Here is a 15,987-nt window from a genome sequence, read left to right on the forward strand (position 1 = left end):
GCGGTGGGAGGGGGGAGGACTTTCTGCTGCACAGGTTCGCAGTAACAGGCATTCGTGCGAAATCACTTTTTCTGGTTCAAGAAGAGTACTCCTAAAGACTGACATTTGAGCATGTAATTGACGCAAATGAAATGCACATTGAACAACAGTTACGTTTTTATTTTTTTATGTTTTCAATTCGCGTTTCTTTTTTGGTTCCACCACTTTTTCATCTGCTAGTCGAAATCCGAACTATTAGTATTATTTGTATCGTAGTTTTCCCCCCATGGTTCATATAACGTATGTATATGAACCATGTAATGTATATGAACCATGTTCATGTAACGTTTCATATTGCAATGAAATATGTCAACTAGAACAGGCTCTACTTAGGTCTATGTAGGGTCAGTTTTGATTAAACTACTCTGTATATTTTTTTTTCGTGGGGGGTTCCTTACTTTTCTGAAGAGTCGTAATGTGAAGAAACATGATGCGAATCTCAGAGGAGGCGTCCCATTTGGGTAAACGTATTACAGGATAAAAGCGAAGCATTAGGATAATTCCATCACCGTATTTTGCCGTCGTGAATGTTTAATGTGCGGTTGATAGAGAGTGTGAATAACAGTTAGCGACAAACCTTTCCTTCACTAGGCGAAAATAAGAGTGTTACTCCTGCGGATGCCATTCAGTAGAATCGTGTGTAGCACCTATGTAGACACGGCTGCAAGCTGGGAATTGAATCTCCGCGGAGATAGTCACTCGCAACCCATATTCTCCCCAAGTTATCCACTCAAGGTCGTTTAAAATGGAAGTTTTCTTACTTTCTGAGTATTTAGATCAATCTTACGCATTCATACGATTCATCATTCTCAAACGTCACATAAAAAAATTTCTCTGCCGTTTTTTAGGTGGGTTATTCCTCTCTGAGAGGAGTATTTTCAAAGCAAAGGTTCATAACATGTCAATTATCTTTGAAATTTAACTTTAGCGAACGATTGTTCTCCTGGAAATTCGTTACTCAAGAGAATGGGGAAAATGCGGATTCTGTGATATTCGGGCCGCACAGCCTAACGGTCTGAACAGTCAAATTTGCACTGTTTCATCTTTCGTTTTGAATGTATAATATGCACAGAAATGACAAACATCTATAAATGCACTGGAACGTTTACGCTGTTAGCGTTGGAAAAGGACACATTCAATAAAATTGCATTTTATCTTTGCGCGGACACATCATCTCCACAACCTGCTTACTCATTCATCAGAGTGATCATTAGGCTATTGGTGGCTTTGATTTATTCTTCAGAATAAAAATTCCCCCGGCTTCTGATGGAATAAAATCATATGCCGATGCATCTACTTATTTGGTCTTGAAATCGTCAATTGTCTACTTTACTGAACGGTGACCAAAGTCCGCGTTCACCACCATATCTGACATCAAATTTAAATGCGGAGAATTATGAAGCATATACGACGAAATGAGCAGAAATCTGACTCCGGCTGTCTTCCAACCATTGTCCTAACCTATCAAACAAACGAGACAGACTGGCCATCTATTCTGCAATTCCTGTATAACTCGGGTTGGAGCTGAGTAAAATGTCAACATATAAGCATTAAATATCCATCGAATTCCATATATATAGGTAAGAAGACACCAACACGCCTCTCCTCCTCCACTGCATAACATTTCAGCGGTTTTAATTATTTATAAAAACATATATACATCTGAAATACTTAGGATGCGGAATCCTTTGTTACTGTATTTTAAAACCAGTAAAATTGTAAGTTCCCTAACATTAATAGTTACGCATCCCATGGAAGTAAATGTTCAAAACAAAGAAGAATATGTGAATCGAAATTATTGGAATGAATAGCATTAGGATTCTCTCATTCGAAACTCTGTACCTGTTTCACATGAAGGACCGTATTATTTCTTTGGAAGATAGTGAGAGATCGGTGAAGGCGCTATTGATTCGTATGCATTGCAGTCGTAACATTTTGCCAGTCGCGAGCAATGGACCAGTATACATGCGCATAAATGCTAATAACTCCTATTTTTCACTGCCTTGGAACATTTTCCATTCAGAAGATCTTTTATCACCTAAAATTTATCTAGAAAAGGGGATTTTTCTACGCTTCTTTCTTATTACTTTTTCTTTCTTATTTGATCGAATTCCTATTTCTTATGTATCTTCATCCTCATTTTCATGTTGTGTGCCCGTGTGTATTTCCGCTCTTCTTTTTCTACGAGCATAAAAACGCAGAGAGGTGGATATATATATATATTTTTTCTATTTTTCAGGAAAAATTCTTTTGTAGTGTGTGAGAAGATTAATGTTACACATCTTTTTTGCCCGACTCTCACACGTTTTTCTTTACCGATATATCGGAATGACCCTGTAAGGAGGAGTATCCAGCTCTCTTTCAAATATGTTCCGAGGTTTCTGGAGTAATGGCCGAATATTCTGGAACTTCAAATGTTTATGCTCGCGTTCAACTTTCTTTGAAATTTTGTTTCGGCTTGGCGGAAGAAAATTCTTGGTGCCCTGAGGTATCGTCTATAGCAACATGAACTTTTATCGATAGTGCTCTGGAAAATTTTGTTTTTCTTTCCGAGGTGGAGGGGGGGGGGTTTAGTTGTGTGATTTATATGATATAAGAAGCGTTACAGAAATACTTATAATATTTATTGAGAAACGCGTTCTGGATTCAAAATATCACGTCACGAGTAGCAATCTAGCAGCTGAGTGGTTAGTGTGAATTCGAGTAATATATCTGAGGGCAATATGACCATGTGGCCAATGCCAATTTTCTGTACGTTTTATGTTATTTTGATCTGAATTCGAAATTTAATGTTCTTATGTTGTTTAATCATTTATTTGGACATTTTCTTTACAACCTTTGACAGGTTGGTTTTATGACCAGGTATGATTCTATTGCGTGTGTGTGTATAATGTATTCTCAGAAATTTCATGTGACCAGGTCTCTACCCCCTTAATGTCCATTCACTGAGAAAGAAGGAAAAATATATTTATTTGCCCGAAATGGGCCTTTCACAAAATTCCTTTAAAATATTAATTCCTTTAAATTATAATAATATATACTTTATAATTAATATTCCTTTAAATTATTTGAATTTAGTGAAAGATAACGAAATTTTTATTCTGGGATGAAGTAGATATTACTTTATTTAATTTTCAATTGAAAGTTTGCTTGGTTCAATGACTTCTTTTAAAGAGACTACAATAATGTTCCCGTGAAAAATACCTGTTAATTTGTTGAGAACTCTATTGACCATTTCCACTTATTGGGAATATAGCCAAGATGTAGATTTTTGAAGAAAAAACATTTTCATATATTTCGTTGCGATAGACTGTGGATCATGAGCACTTGAGAGAATTTTCAACATTATTTGTTTTATTAGAATTTTAGAATTTATCAACAAGCCTCATGAAAAATAACTGAAATTTAGCATGACCATACGACTTAGATTATATCAAAATCTAGTTATTAGAGAGCATGAATATGTTTATGTTTCCTATTAGGCTAAAAATTGTATATTTAACTTCTTTTACGCGCAGGGGCGATGTTTCTCTGTCCAGTTTAAATTGAGGAAGTTCCTTCCAGCTCTATATTCTTTACCTTTTGAGCCTTTTCATTGGTAACTCTGCAAATGAAAACTTTTTTATTTTATTTTATTCTCCTTTACCCCAGCCGTAACTTCTCATTTCTCCCTCATTACCGTTTGGTGAGTAAAATATAAAACTTCCATCATTTCGTATAACCCTTTCCCCATGTATTATAAAAAATATATATTTTTATAAAATACATGGGGAAAAATGGGGTAATAAATAAAAACCCTGCTACGTCCAAAAAAAAAAAATAGTTTCTTTCCTTTCTGAAATCTATAGTCCTTCATTTTCTACATATTTAGAGTATTTATAATACCAATTTTTGAGATATTTATATCTCTGCTAGTTGAGAGCACACACCCGACTTTGTTGACACAAGTTGCATGCAAAGGGGTGACGTCTTGTTTACAGGAATGAACTAATGCAAATACAAAGGCCACAACATAGAAATTGCGAATTCGTTGAAAAAATAAAACATTTTCGTAATACATTCGTAAAGCGGGGTTATCCTTACCTAGCATTATTTTCAAAGATTATTTTATATTCAACCGTCGTATATAAAAACTTTTAAATGAAAAAAATAAGTTTTAAATGAAGTAAATATTGATATCGGGTGCTTCATAAAAATAAATAAAGAAAGAAAGAAAGAAAAACTACAAATATCGGAAGTTTTTACATCTTTCTTCAGGTTAGTCATACTCGAAATAACTTCGTCCTTGTATGATAAACAAAACAACACTGTCCAACGAATAGTGACCGAGATATTGGTTTTTAAAGTTTAATATGGGATACAAGGGCTGTGTTCACAAATTTAAAAGCACTATGCATGAATCTGTATTTAGTAGAAATTATAGTTGATGAATTGAATGATTATTGCCGTGGTATTCCAGCTTTTAAAGAAAAAAAGTTAAGAAAATTCGATACGAGCTGTTACCAATTGAAGTTATTCCCTAACTTCGGGATACGTGATACGCAAAACAATTATTGGAAGATTTCGCTTAGTAAGGAAGTAATTGTACAAGGTGTCAGTTGTTGATTTTGATAAAAGTGGTGTCGTTGGAAAGATCTTGTCATGTGCAGGAAGAAAGTCAATGGAACTACCTGTGCGGCTTGCGACGATAGACCAATGTTTGGTCTCTATTTCTTTTGGAACCGTTGATCTTACTGCAATACTTCCAATTAAAAAAAAAACTATTCAAATAACGAGTAAACTTCAGATAAGCATTTTATATAGTTAATAAAGTATGAGAACTTGATATTTGGTATATACTATAAATTATATTATAGAATTACTATAGAATTACTTTTACTGTATATATATTTATACAGTAAAAGTGAACAGATGTACGTTCTAGTAACAGACATACGCATAGTAAGTTTGAAGTGAAGAGACGTAATTTTTTCCACTTCGCAACCGAGAGTTAAGATTTGGTATTCAATTCCAGTGGGATCCTCGGTCAGAGCTTGATAAGTGGTTAAATATATTTTCCTCTGAAGACGGCACCCATTGTGCGTCGAAATGCATTAGGAGTTTGTGTATTTGCCTTATTCGTTGGTTACTTTTTAATAGTAACCCAATGCCACGTAGAACTTATCATTAATAAGCCTCCCATTATATTAATAATATTCTCGAAAAACTCATTTGAAACTTTCGGTTCTCACTTTTATAGGCATTTACAAAATGTGAAAAAATTCGAAAAAAAAGAAGTAAAAATTTGTCTTACGAAAACAGATCAAGACCATGTTATCACGTCTCAATAAGATCATTCATGTAAATATTTGTTCAAGCGCATCTCAATCCGTCTATATAAGGAGCATGTTGTACGCGCGTTGCGCTTATCATAAGAATCGTTTTGGTTTTCTGATTCACCTTGGAAATGATGATATATTTATGTGCGAGTCTTGTATGCATAATGCGGTCGAACCAAATTTTCGAGCTAAACTTCATTTGCATTGCAAAAATAAACGCAGCTGCGATTTCGTCATCTTCCCATTCGCTGGTATGTTTGCTTTTGCCTGAGAGTATTTTATGCTTTCAAAACAGCCCTTTTCGTTCGCCTTAGCGCGTGCCTTAGAACTTTTCTTAAACTTGAGTTTTAACGATTCCTTCCTCCATGTATGCATGTTGAGTTATCGGAGATGAAGAATCGGAGTTTGGCGTGTGTTCTGACAATTATCGAAACTTATTCCGTTTTCTCAGACTTCTAGAAAACTTCCGTTTCTTTTTCTTTTTTTTCCTTTTTTTCTTAATTGGAGTCTATTTCATCGCGAATTGAAATTACCGATTTGTGTAAGTGATTCAAGAACATCGTAACTATCACCTTTACGTTCCTACAATAAAATAGCTAAATTGTGAATAAATCTAATACACCTTGTTGCAGCATGCAGAAGCTTTGAAACGGGCGTACGCAAGATCGACGTCTAGAGAGGGCACAACAGGGTTGGCGGGTACAAAAATTTAAAGAGATTATTTAGAACCCTTCAAGCATTTAAATCAACAGAAATCAGTAAGGCGGTTCGTTTCTATATTTCATTTATTTTTAATATATGCCCTTTGTATTTTTTAATTTTTGGTTGGCTTGGAGGCAGCACTGGCACTCTATGTCTCCCCCTCCCCTCCCCCGTGTGCATGTTTCTGCAACGAAACGCATGCGCCCATGTCAAAACCTCTGACCTTCTTGTGGAAGAGTATTATATCATAGTTTCATAAATTTTGTAAGTCAATAGCTACGTTCTCTGATTCGAGTCCGAAACACTTTATTTTGAGTCAAAAAAGGAAAAAGATTTAACAATCACACAAATTTTAGAACATATTTTCCCCGGACAATTGGGTACTGTTGCAATTAACAAATTTGGTAGTGGTTACAGACGAGATGGGGTTTGAGTTAGAGAAAAGTTTGGGGGTTTTGTTGAGATGGATGAATCTACGTATATTAGGATGGAGGTATATTTTAAAAGAAATTGGAGGGACCCATGACATCTCCACATCTGTTATCTTACACTTGCCATACTGTATACACAGGATGCAAAAAAAAAAGAGAATATTGTTGTGAAATATAAAATATCCATCGGAGCGAGTCATCTCTCTTAACACCTTATTAGTGAGCAAATGGGTGTGATCGAACTAGAAGCCAGCTCCTGTTGTATCGGCTTGAGTTCACTCACTCCGGTGGATTTGACGAAAATATACAAAATAGAAATATTGTGTGGGGGGAATATATACATTTAGGGATCACCCGTGCCATCTCGCTTCGCACCCTATTCGGTGTGCAACATGAATACGACAATATGAGTACGCACGTGTGTTGCATACATGAAACGCATGAAGAACTTTAATGGAGGAAAGAAAATTGCATATATACATACATTCATATACACGCATTCATATATAATGGCCTGACCAAGTCATCTCACTCTAAACCTATTTTCGTGGGTAATGTAGGACCTGATAGACCCGAGTTGTGCTCTGTTTTGAAAGCAAATAAGTCCGTGCATCTGAACGTGTTACATGATTTGCAATTTTTGGTGGATGTAATGTCTTTTTCCCACATGGTATTTCCCTCAAAAATGCAATGGTGAAAAATAGTTTTTCTTAGCTTGTCAAGAACTAGGAAACGTTACCTATGAGTCATTCTGCTGATTATTATAAAAACTTTATGAACGAAGCAAAAATTGATTGTTCAGGAGTTGTTTAGCGGCATCGATACCGAAATGAGCTCAGAATTTAAGATTAGATGTATTTACTTAAAACACACACCAGTGTTACTTTTCATTGCAGCACCGCCAAATAAAGAATTAATTTTAGTATGACACCCATCACAATCACCAACTGTTAAATCAAACTGTGAATGATTTTTCAATCAATTTTATTTCATTTTCTTCATTTTGAACCCTCTATTCCAGACTATCCGACAAATAAACATTACCTCCCGATAGAATTTTTTTTTTAATGTCTTATTTCTCAAGCATGCTATTTATTTTTGGTGTTCACATTTGTCAAAGCAACGACAACGTTTGGTGTTTCCTATACAAATACAGAGATTTCTGATATCTTTAATTTTTCAAATTTAAATAATCTGAAAAATAAAAATACAAGTAAAAATGGTAAAATGGTATTCGAAGAATCTCGTGCTTCCTATGTATAGCGAATTCTCTGTTTTAAGAATAAATAACAATTGAATATTAAACTTAATTTTAAATCCTTAGATAAGTCACTCGGTTGCCCCATCAGTGTCCACAAAAGACGGGTTTTACTGTATTTCAGTATCATATCAGATTAGTAAGAGATAGGTAGCTCTTATTATATTTTATTTCTGTTCATATTCACTATATTTTATGATCATTTTTTATAACGCCTTGGTCATTTGATGAGTGCCAAATAAATCGTGACTTTAGATTCATATCTCCAATCGAAGATCTTATAGGTTTTGGTAAAAGATTTCTGAAAAGCATATATGTACCGTTATTTGAAGCCAGGCCTATCAACCCGGGAGTTCGCGCATGGATATTTTGATCTCATACCATTGGAGAAATTTTCTATGCTACCTTTACGAAGGTTTCAACCACTGGTTGATGCGAAGATGAATTCAGGAAATAAAATTCACCTGACTCTGCGGGGAATCGAACACACTCCCTCTCACTTCCCGGTCGAGCGCATCTTCGGATAAGTCACTATCTGGTGACAGCGTCAGCAATTGTGAGATAAGAGCGACTGTCCATTACAACCTGTTCAGCACACAGGAGTTCTAAAAAAGTTCTAAAGAAAGAGATTCGTTTACTTGGTAGCACGATGGTATATCGCGCTCATCCGGCGAATGAGTGGACAGATGGATTTTCTTTCATCAATTCATCTTCGCTTGCCATTCAAACCTCCGTATGAATACTAGAGAATGACACCATCTTTTTATATCATTCTTGCTGTTATTTTTTTTTTTTATAAATATTTTTTTCCGTATTATGAAAGAATGTGCCTATCGGCTCTCATTATGTTTTTTTTTTTTTTTACAGATACTCTTTTTGAAGGATCAGACCTTACCATAATCAAAGTTAGCCGGTTAAATATGGGTACGTACCTTTGTATAGCGGCTAATGGGATACCGCCGACTGCTGTACGAAAAGTTATGCTACATGTACATTGTGAGTATCTATCTCTCTCTCATTATCCATTAAATATTTTTTTCTACTGAAGTTGCGTTTAGTGTACGAAGAACCATTTATTCATAAAAATTAATTTAAAGAAAACTTTAGATTCTCTTCTCAGTTATTAATTGTTATATTTAAAGCTTGGGTTTTTTTAAACCATCTATTCATCAGTGTTGCTCTCTCAAGTACATTATGACTTTCTAATATTTTTGTGATTATGACTTTTTCATGTTTTGATCTCGTTTCTGCACTGATGCAACATCATCATCAACCATTTTTGAATCCACTGTTAGATTAAGGTATCCTCTAAATTTTGACACTACTCTGCCTGACGCTTTATCCATCCAGCTCACTGCAGCCACTTTTCAGATTAAAATCAAGTTTTCTGGAGTCGGAAATACAACATGAAACTCCGGAAAACTTGACTTTTGATCCAGTTTTATCAATACTCCTGATGATGCCAGCCACTAATGTTGGGGAAACGTCGAGTACTAACTGAAACGGAAGACGGTCTTCGAACCCGAACAATTCCCATCAAATGATGGCCGCGAAAACCTTATCAACTAACCAAATGTCATTGTTTACAATTTGGAACATCATTTAGAACTGAAACAATTTCCATCAAACTGAAAATTAAAAAAAAATGGAAAATATTATATACACGTTTATTTCAGTGAAAGTATATGAATCTATTAAAAATATTAATGCTATATCATATTGACAATAAGATGTTTTTAATGAAAATATGAATTTTTACATGATTTTTCTGATCTCATAGATACATATTCACTCAAAAAATTCATTTACGTTTCCCATTTCTTATAATTTATCCGGCTTCACCTGTCTAGATGAAATAAACTTCATTCGCATAGTTACATATACCACAATATTTTGAATAAATATACCGTTCCTCACGTTATTTGTGATTTATGCTTCGAATTCGTGAACACGGAACGGTATCTTTTTGCTTACATCAAGTCCCTAAACATACACGGAACTTGAAAGATGAAGAGTAACGATGTATTTCGGAGCTAAATTACTTATAGAAAGAAGATATATTTTATCATAACGGGTGGGGAAAAAAATGTACGAATTGTTTTCTTAACTTATTATTATTATCTATGTTATATCTCTGTACCTTTTTCGAAGTTTTAAAAAAAATAGCAAATGAAACATTGAAAGTAAAAGTAGGGTTATTTTTTTTTTTGAAGTAGAAAAAAATGAAGAAAATGACGTTTCCAATACTTTGCTTTTCTTTTTTTTTCCTGAGAGAGAGAGACGGACATTCTTTTTGGGTCCTGGAATATAAATCACATTTTCCCACGTTCGCCCTACCTATCTACTCCAAGACAACAATTTTCACCGTGTCCCGAATTTTTAACGAGAAACTTACTCTGGTATTTATTGACTCGCTGAAGTCAGGACACCACACAAACCTCTATAAATCTTTTTTTCTATTTTTTTTTCGTTTTATTTGTTCCTTTCCTTATTTTAGTGTTCGTTTTCGAGTATTTTTTTTTGCTTCCCTTAAGAGAAATAAGTTCTATTTTTAAGTTTTTATACACAATTTTCCCTTATAGAAACATATATATATATATATATATATATAAAGGAGTAAAGCAATGAAGTTTTCGTCCGTTTATCACGTCCGTGAGGCATGACTTTGTAGCGAGAAATAAATAAATTATAGCGAAGAAGTTTTTATAAATCTTTTGAAATCGTTCGTCTGTAACATGGTATTAACCATGCGGACCGGGGATATTTTTTTGTTCTTATTCTCTCCCTGAAGAAACTGCAGACAGCAAAAACAACAATTTATTCAGAAAAAAAAAAAAAAAAACTCTACCTACACGGAGAAAAACACATCATTTGAACGACTTTCTGTTTACTGACGTGTTTATTACTTCTGACTCTATTTTTACTGTTTTTGTAGAAAATATGGATTATTATTTTATTTTATTTTTTGTATTATGTAATGATACTTCTGACGTGAAAATATTCACCGTTGATAAAGTAGTTCAAAAAACACATTATATTTAACTCGACTTTTTTATGATTCTTAGTTTCTGTGTTTAAAGAAGTCTTTACTATTGTGCTGAAATATATAGTTTACTTTATTTATTTTGCAAAAATATAAGTATAGGAAATCTATGCGGAAATAAACGAATTAATTTAATTTCCCGATAGTAATGGTTATTTTATTTTAACGTATTTTTTTGCTTTTTTCATATAGAATAAAATAAATTTTACAAGTAAATTAGGTTTCGGTTTTACGAAAAAAAATAATAGTTGCTGTTGGACAGTCTAAATCTGTCAAAATCACATATACACATATATCATGAATTTCTGTTTCTCTTTTCTATTATTCTTTCTCAATGTACTAGGCTGTCGTTGCTTGTTGTAGTTGTATGCCATTGTGGAATAATATTAGGTAACGATTGAAATTATTATATATGTTTATAACCTTTGCTGAACGAAATATATAGAATTTTTGGAGCGACCCACACATGAGAAATAATTCCGATAATGGACCCTGTAACTAAGATGGCTGTATTGGCAGTTATTTCACAAGGCATTTGCCATATTTCACACTTTTTGCCATCCCGATTTCTTTTACAAATGAAATTGTTCTGTTCCTACATTTTAACACTAAACTCATTTTAGTTTTAAACACTTAATTTAAATCATGGATGAAGGTAGTTTTCACAACGTATAAATTACTTTACGATAGCTATAACTATATAAGAAATATGAATATCAATCATGTTAACACTTCTTAACACACATTTGCCATTTTAACGTATTTTTTTTAAAAACATTTTACTTCACACATACTGCGATTTGCCTTAGCCCTTTGTTCCTTGTCCATGGTGATTCACAGAAGTATAAAAATGTCAGCCGTAATTGCAGCCATTACGGTACATATCTGTTTCGGCGATAACTTGATTTGGATGTGCCATTTTCCCCGTTTCAAGGATCTCTATAGCCTGCATTTTTCCACATCAAATATGGTCAGCAAAGTTCAGTAATAAGCATCTTACGTTGTAGATCAAGAGGTGCACAACTTTTACAGTCCGCGGGCCAGAAACTTGTGTATATTTCAATTATATACACAAAGCATCACAAGTATATATGCATATACTGTATATAGGGGTGACTAAAAGACCCGTATTTTATGAGGCGTTCATGTAAATTTTGGCTGTGTGTGTGTGTGTGTCCAAATTTTTTTTCAATTGTCCCGTTTTTCCCATCCATTTTTTGGCTATAAATGACAACTCTTCCTTGCCTTTAACTATATTTTTATCTTTGGTTACAATTGACACATTTACTTGGTTTTGACAATGTTTTTGCCTATAATTTGTAACGTCAACTTTTTTAGCGAGAAGTTATAGTCACTAGATATAGATAGCATTGTTACATTTTTACCGGAGCACCTTTAGCGGGCGGCATTTGGCACTCCGGTAGAAACGTTGCTCATCCCTGTTGTAGATCTAACTATGGTTTTCCAGTATGCGAACAGGTAAACATTAACTCATGTGAAATATTAATTATTGATGCATCATTGTTTCGAGAATCAGTATACCCATCTGGCATAATGTTCGAATAATGATTCAATGCGATTATTCTGGTAGGAATTCATGGGAAAAAGATGCATAATTTTCTTTTCTTTAAAAAAAAATATTTAACAAAAAATAAAATTGTCTTTCTCGTGTCCTTGTTGAAAGAAAAGGAATTGAGACGTTGTACACGGCAAATAAGTTCCGAAATACATGGGGATGACTCCTAAAACTTTGACGTTCCATTTCAATGTACAGAACAAAATAAAATGAAAATAAAGTTATTCAGGGATCAGGGAGCCTCATCAAGCTCGGAGATTTCAGATGGAAACGCTTCAAATGGTGTGTGAAAAGAGTGGATAAAATAGAGATGTAAATTGAGAAATCGAGCATGAAATTTCCTGCCAAGACCGAAATTTTCAAAGAAGAAATCGTCAAGAAAATTTTCTTCAAACCTTTCACAAAATTTAGTTATTTCTCTTCTTTTTATATATTTTCCTCCTGAATTTACTTTTGAGAAATTCATTGACCTAGAACTTATTCCTCTTTTTCTTTTTATGTGTGTAGGCGTTTTTATCTTTCTTATGTCTAGTGACTGTAATACATATAAAAGGATTAAGCTATTTTATTTCTCTTCCCCCCTAAAATGATATTTCTTTCAAATGCTGGATGAATTTATTCAGTAACTATCTTTAAGCAATAAAAGCGTTTTCAATCTTTCCTTTTTTTCTCCCGTTTTTTTTTCCCCCGTTGAATCACACAGTTTGTTATGGAGAAGTCGCTAAAAAAACTTTAGACTTGAAATTCGTGGACTGAAACACTAATTTCTTTTTCTTGTGCTAGAATAATTTTTAAAATGATAGATGATATAATCATCCTTTGCATAGATTTAGTCTTGACATGAATACCAATGCATTCTAAGTTCTATATAGAACAACTGAATGAAACGGTTTTTACAAAGGTTTAATGAGTCTCGCACCCCTTTTAACATGGTTAGAAACCATGATCTAGTCGAAACAACATTAAAAATACTATCTAAACATTGATTTCTTCCTATCGTTTTACAAATGTTTTTAATTGAAGATACTGTCTCATGCTCACAGTATAAAACTGTACATAAATAATAATTAAATTTTTGAGAATTAAAAAAAAACAATACAAACAGATTGTGTGTATGATAAAATGACGTGGCATCATTGTAACAACACATTATTGAAATTAAAATGAAATGAAAATAATTCACATTTCATAAAATGTGAAACTAAAATTTTAAAAATTCATTGATCAATTTTTGTTTCAAATTCAATTTAAAATATGTTTTTAAAAATAAAATAATTTTTATTTTTTATTTATGGAATATTTATACATGGATATGAAAAAAATTTTAGTTCATTTTAATCCCATTACGATCACGAAAGTTTTCGTCCAAACGCCAATGGAATAAATTCAATCCAGTTCTCTGTGTTTTCTTTCCTTTTCCTTCACCATCGCCAAGATTTATTGGTACCCTATGAACCTAAATTATTTTTTTCTTTTTTATACTCCTGTTAGTGTTTTTCCCCCACATCTAATGTACACCCAGTGGCAAAAAAAAATCAGGAACACCCTGATAAGCCCCACTAATATCGTGTGGGGCCTCCTCTGGCTTTCATGACATCAGATATTCCCCTAGATACGGACTCTGCAAGTTGCTGAAAGTGTTGAGGAGGAATATTAGTCCACGCTAACGAAATGACAGGTCTTAATTTCGTCAGATTAGAAGGTGATACTTTAGAGCTTTTAACAGACCTTTTAATATCATTCCACAAATTCCCAATTGGGTTCAGATCGGTTGACTGGAATTGAAACTCTGAATCATATTCTTCAAACCAATTTGTGATAATTCTAGCCCCGTGAAAAGGCGCATTGTCCTGCTAGGAATAGCCATCATCGTGAGGAAACATTATGACCATAAGACGGATGTCTCCATTGGAAACATCCACCCCATTAAAGGGACCGAGAATATATCAGGGAAATACTTCCCAGACCGTGATTCCGCCGCCACCCACTTCAAGTGTTGTGATGTGGCATGCCGGACCCACGGCTTCGTGCTGCTTGCGATACACATGAATCCTGCTGTGAACGTCATGCAGGATAAGTATTGACTCGTCAGAGTAGACAACCTTCTTCCATTCATCAAGTTTCAGCGTTCTCTAGCCCATAAAAGCCGTTTTCTTCAGTTTTGCAGTGAAATCAAAGGATCTCTTGTTAGTCGTCGGATATTAATTAAAGCCAATTCCTTTTAAGATGCGTCTTGTAAAGCGTACGGATATGCTTTGCGATGTTCCTGAGTTGTATTGCACTGCAATTTGTTGCGTTTAAGCACTGTTGTTGCTGCACACAATGCGTCTGATTCGTGTAGCGTTTTTTTTCGTTCACAAGCGATTTCCACCCACTATTTTTCTTAGTTATTTGGCTTATCTGCCGTTCTTTGAAGACTCGAGATAATGTTGTACGAGAAAAGCCAAGGATGTTAGCGGCTTCGGAGATACTGGAAACACCCCCGTCTTGAGCACACAATAATATAGCGTTCAAAGTAACTCAAATCTGTTGTTTTCTTGCAACGTTAACTGGTGCTTCTGTCCCCGAAAAAGTATTTTATTAGTAAATCGGATTTATTACGTCAGTGCACGAATGAGTTGAAGTTTGAGTGAGGGATGTTCCTACTTTTTTTGCCACTGAATGCATATTTCTACATACTAATGTATATTTATACTTTTTTACCTGTATTATACTCTTATTACACATGAGAACAAAAGAGAACACGCAGGGCGAGGGTGAAAAAATAATTCGGTAACTACTCTACTACTGTAAACTCTTGTGTATTCACTTTACTACTGTAAACTCTTGTGTATCCACTTAACTGTTATACATTTTATTTTCTTCCTTTCCTCAATTTTTCTTTAATTTTAATTTTTTTTTCTCCTTCCTTCTCCTTTTTTCTAACGAGAGGTTAGGGTAACACAAGGCTACTCGATTTATCGCCGATACGACAGATTGTCATCATTCCAATTTGTTGCATGAAGCCTGTACGCAAAGGGCATAATGACTGTATCAAAAGCAAAATAGAACTGACTTTTCTTTTTAATCGGTTGATTACTTTTTGAGTTATCATGCTGGCGTGGTTCAAAATTTTGGTTTGGAGAAATCGCAAAAAAAATAAAAAAACCTTAACCACACACCAAATAATCCTTTTTCTCATATTTATTTTTATACATTACTGCCGTACCAAGTACAAATTTTGCATGCCGTTGTCAGTAGATAATACAGAACAATCTGAAGTTTTGAATAGGCAAATTAAAAAATTAAAATATAAAACAGAATTTTCTATGCTTTAATCGTATGGTTACGAGTATGAGACGCTTTAAACCGTTTCTGAAGGATTATGTATTGGGGTCGGTTGAATTTAGAATTTCTCCATGATCGCTGGATTTATCTTTTAAGCTATAATTTTTTTAATGACATATGAATGGAAAATTATTGCACTACGACCGTTTCATAACAATCCTGTGATCACCTCGTACACGTTCTTCTGTAGAATTACTGACGAATCGGTGGATGCCGGATGCGTGTTATGAGTGTACGTGTCACCCTCGTTAAGGTATTTATGTTGTCCGAGTTGGGTTGTTTTGCTATCTTGC

The 15,987-nt window shown here is 34.1% G+C and overlaps 1 protein-coding gene across 2 annotated transcripts in view; it reads left to right on the plus strand.

Annotated features, from left to right (window-relative positions):
* Positions 1-15,987, plus strand: part of LOC149071754 (lachesin-like) — a 192,393-nt gene that overhangs the window by 142,127 nt on the left and 34,279 nt on the right. For both annotated transcript variants that reach the window (XM_089247779.1, XM_089247780.1), the window contains exon 5: positions 8,616-8,744. In XM_089247779.1, coding sequence (XP_089103905.1) covers positions 8,616-8,744 — 129 coding nt within the window. The remainder of the gene's footprint in view (positions 1-8,615; positions 8,745-15,987) is intronic.

This window comes from Pholcus phalangioides, unplaced genomic scaffold (genome assembly GCF_987345545.1).
Source record: "Pholcus phalangioides strain wild (caught in Gottingen) unplaced genomic scaffold, Ppha-v1.0 ptg000018l_1, whole genome shotgun sequence".
Classification (NCBI taxonomy): Eukaryota; Metazoa; Arthropoda; class Arachnida; order Araneae; family Pholcidae; genus Pholcus; species Pholcus phalangioides.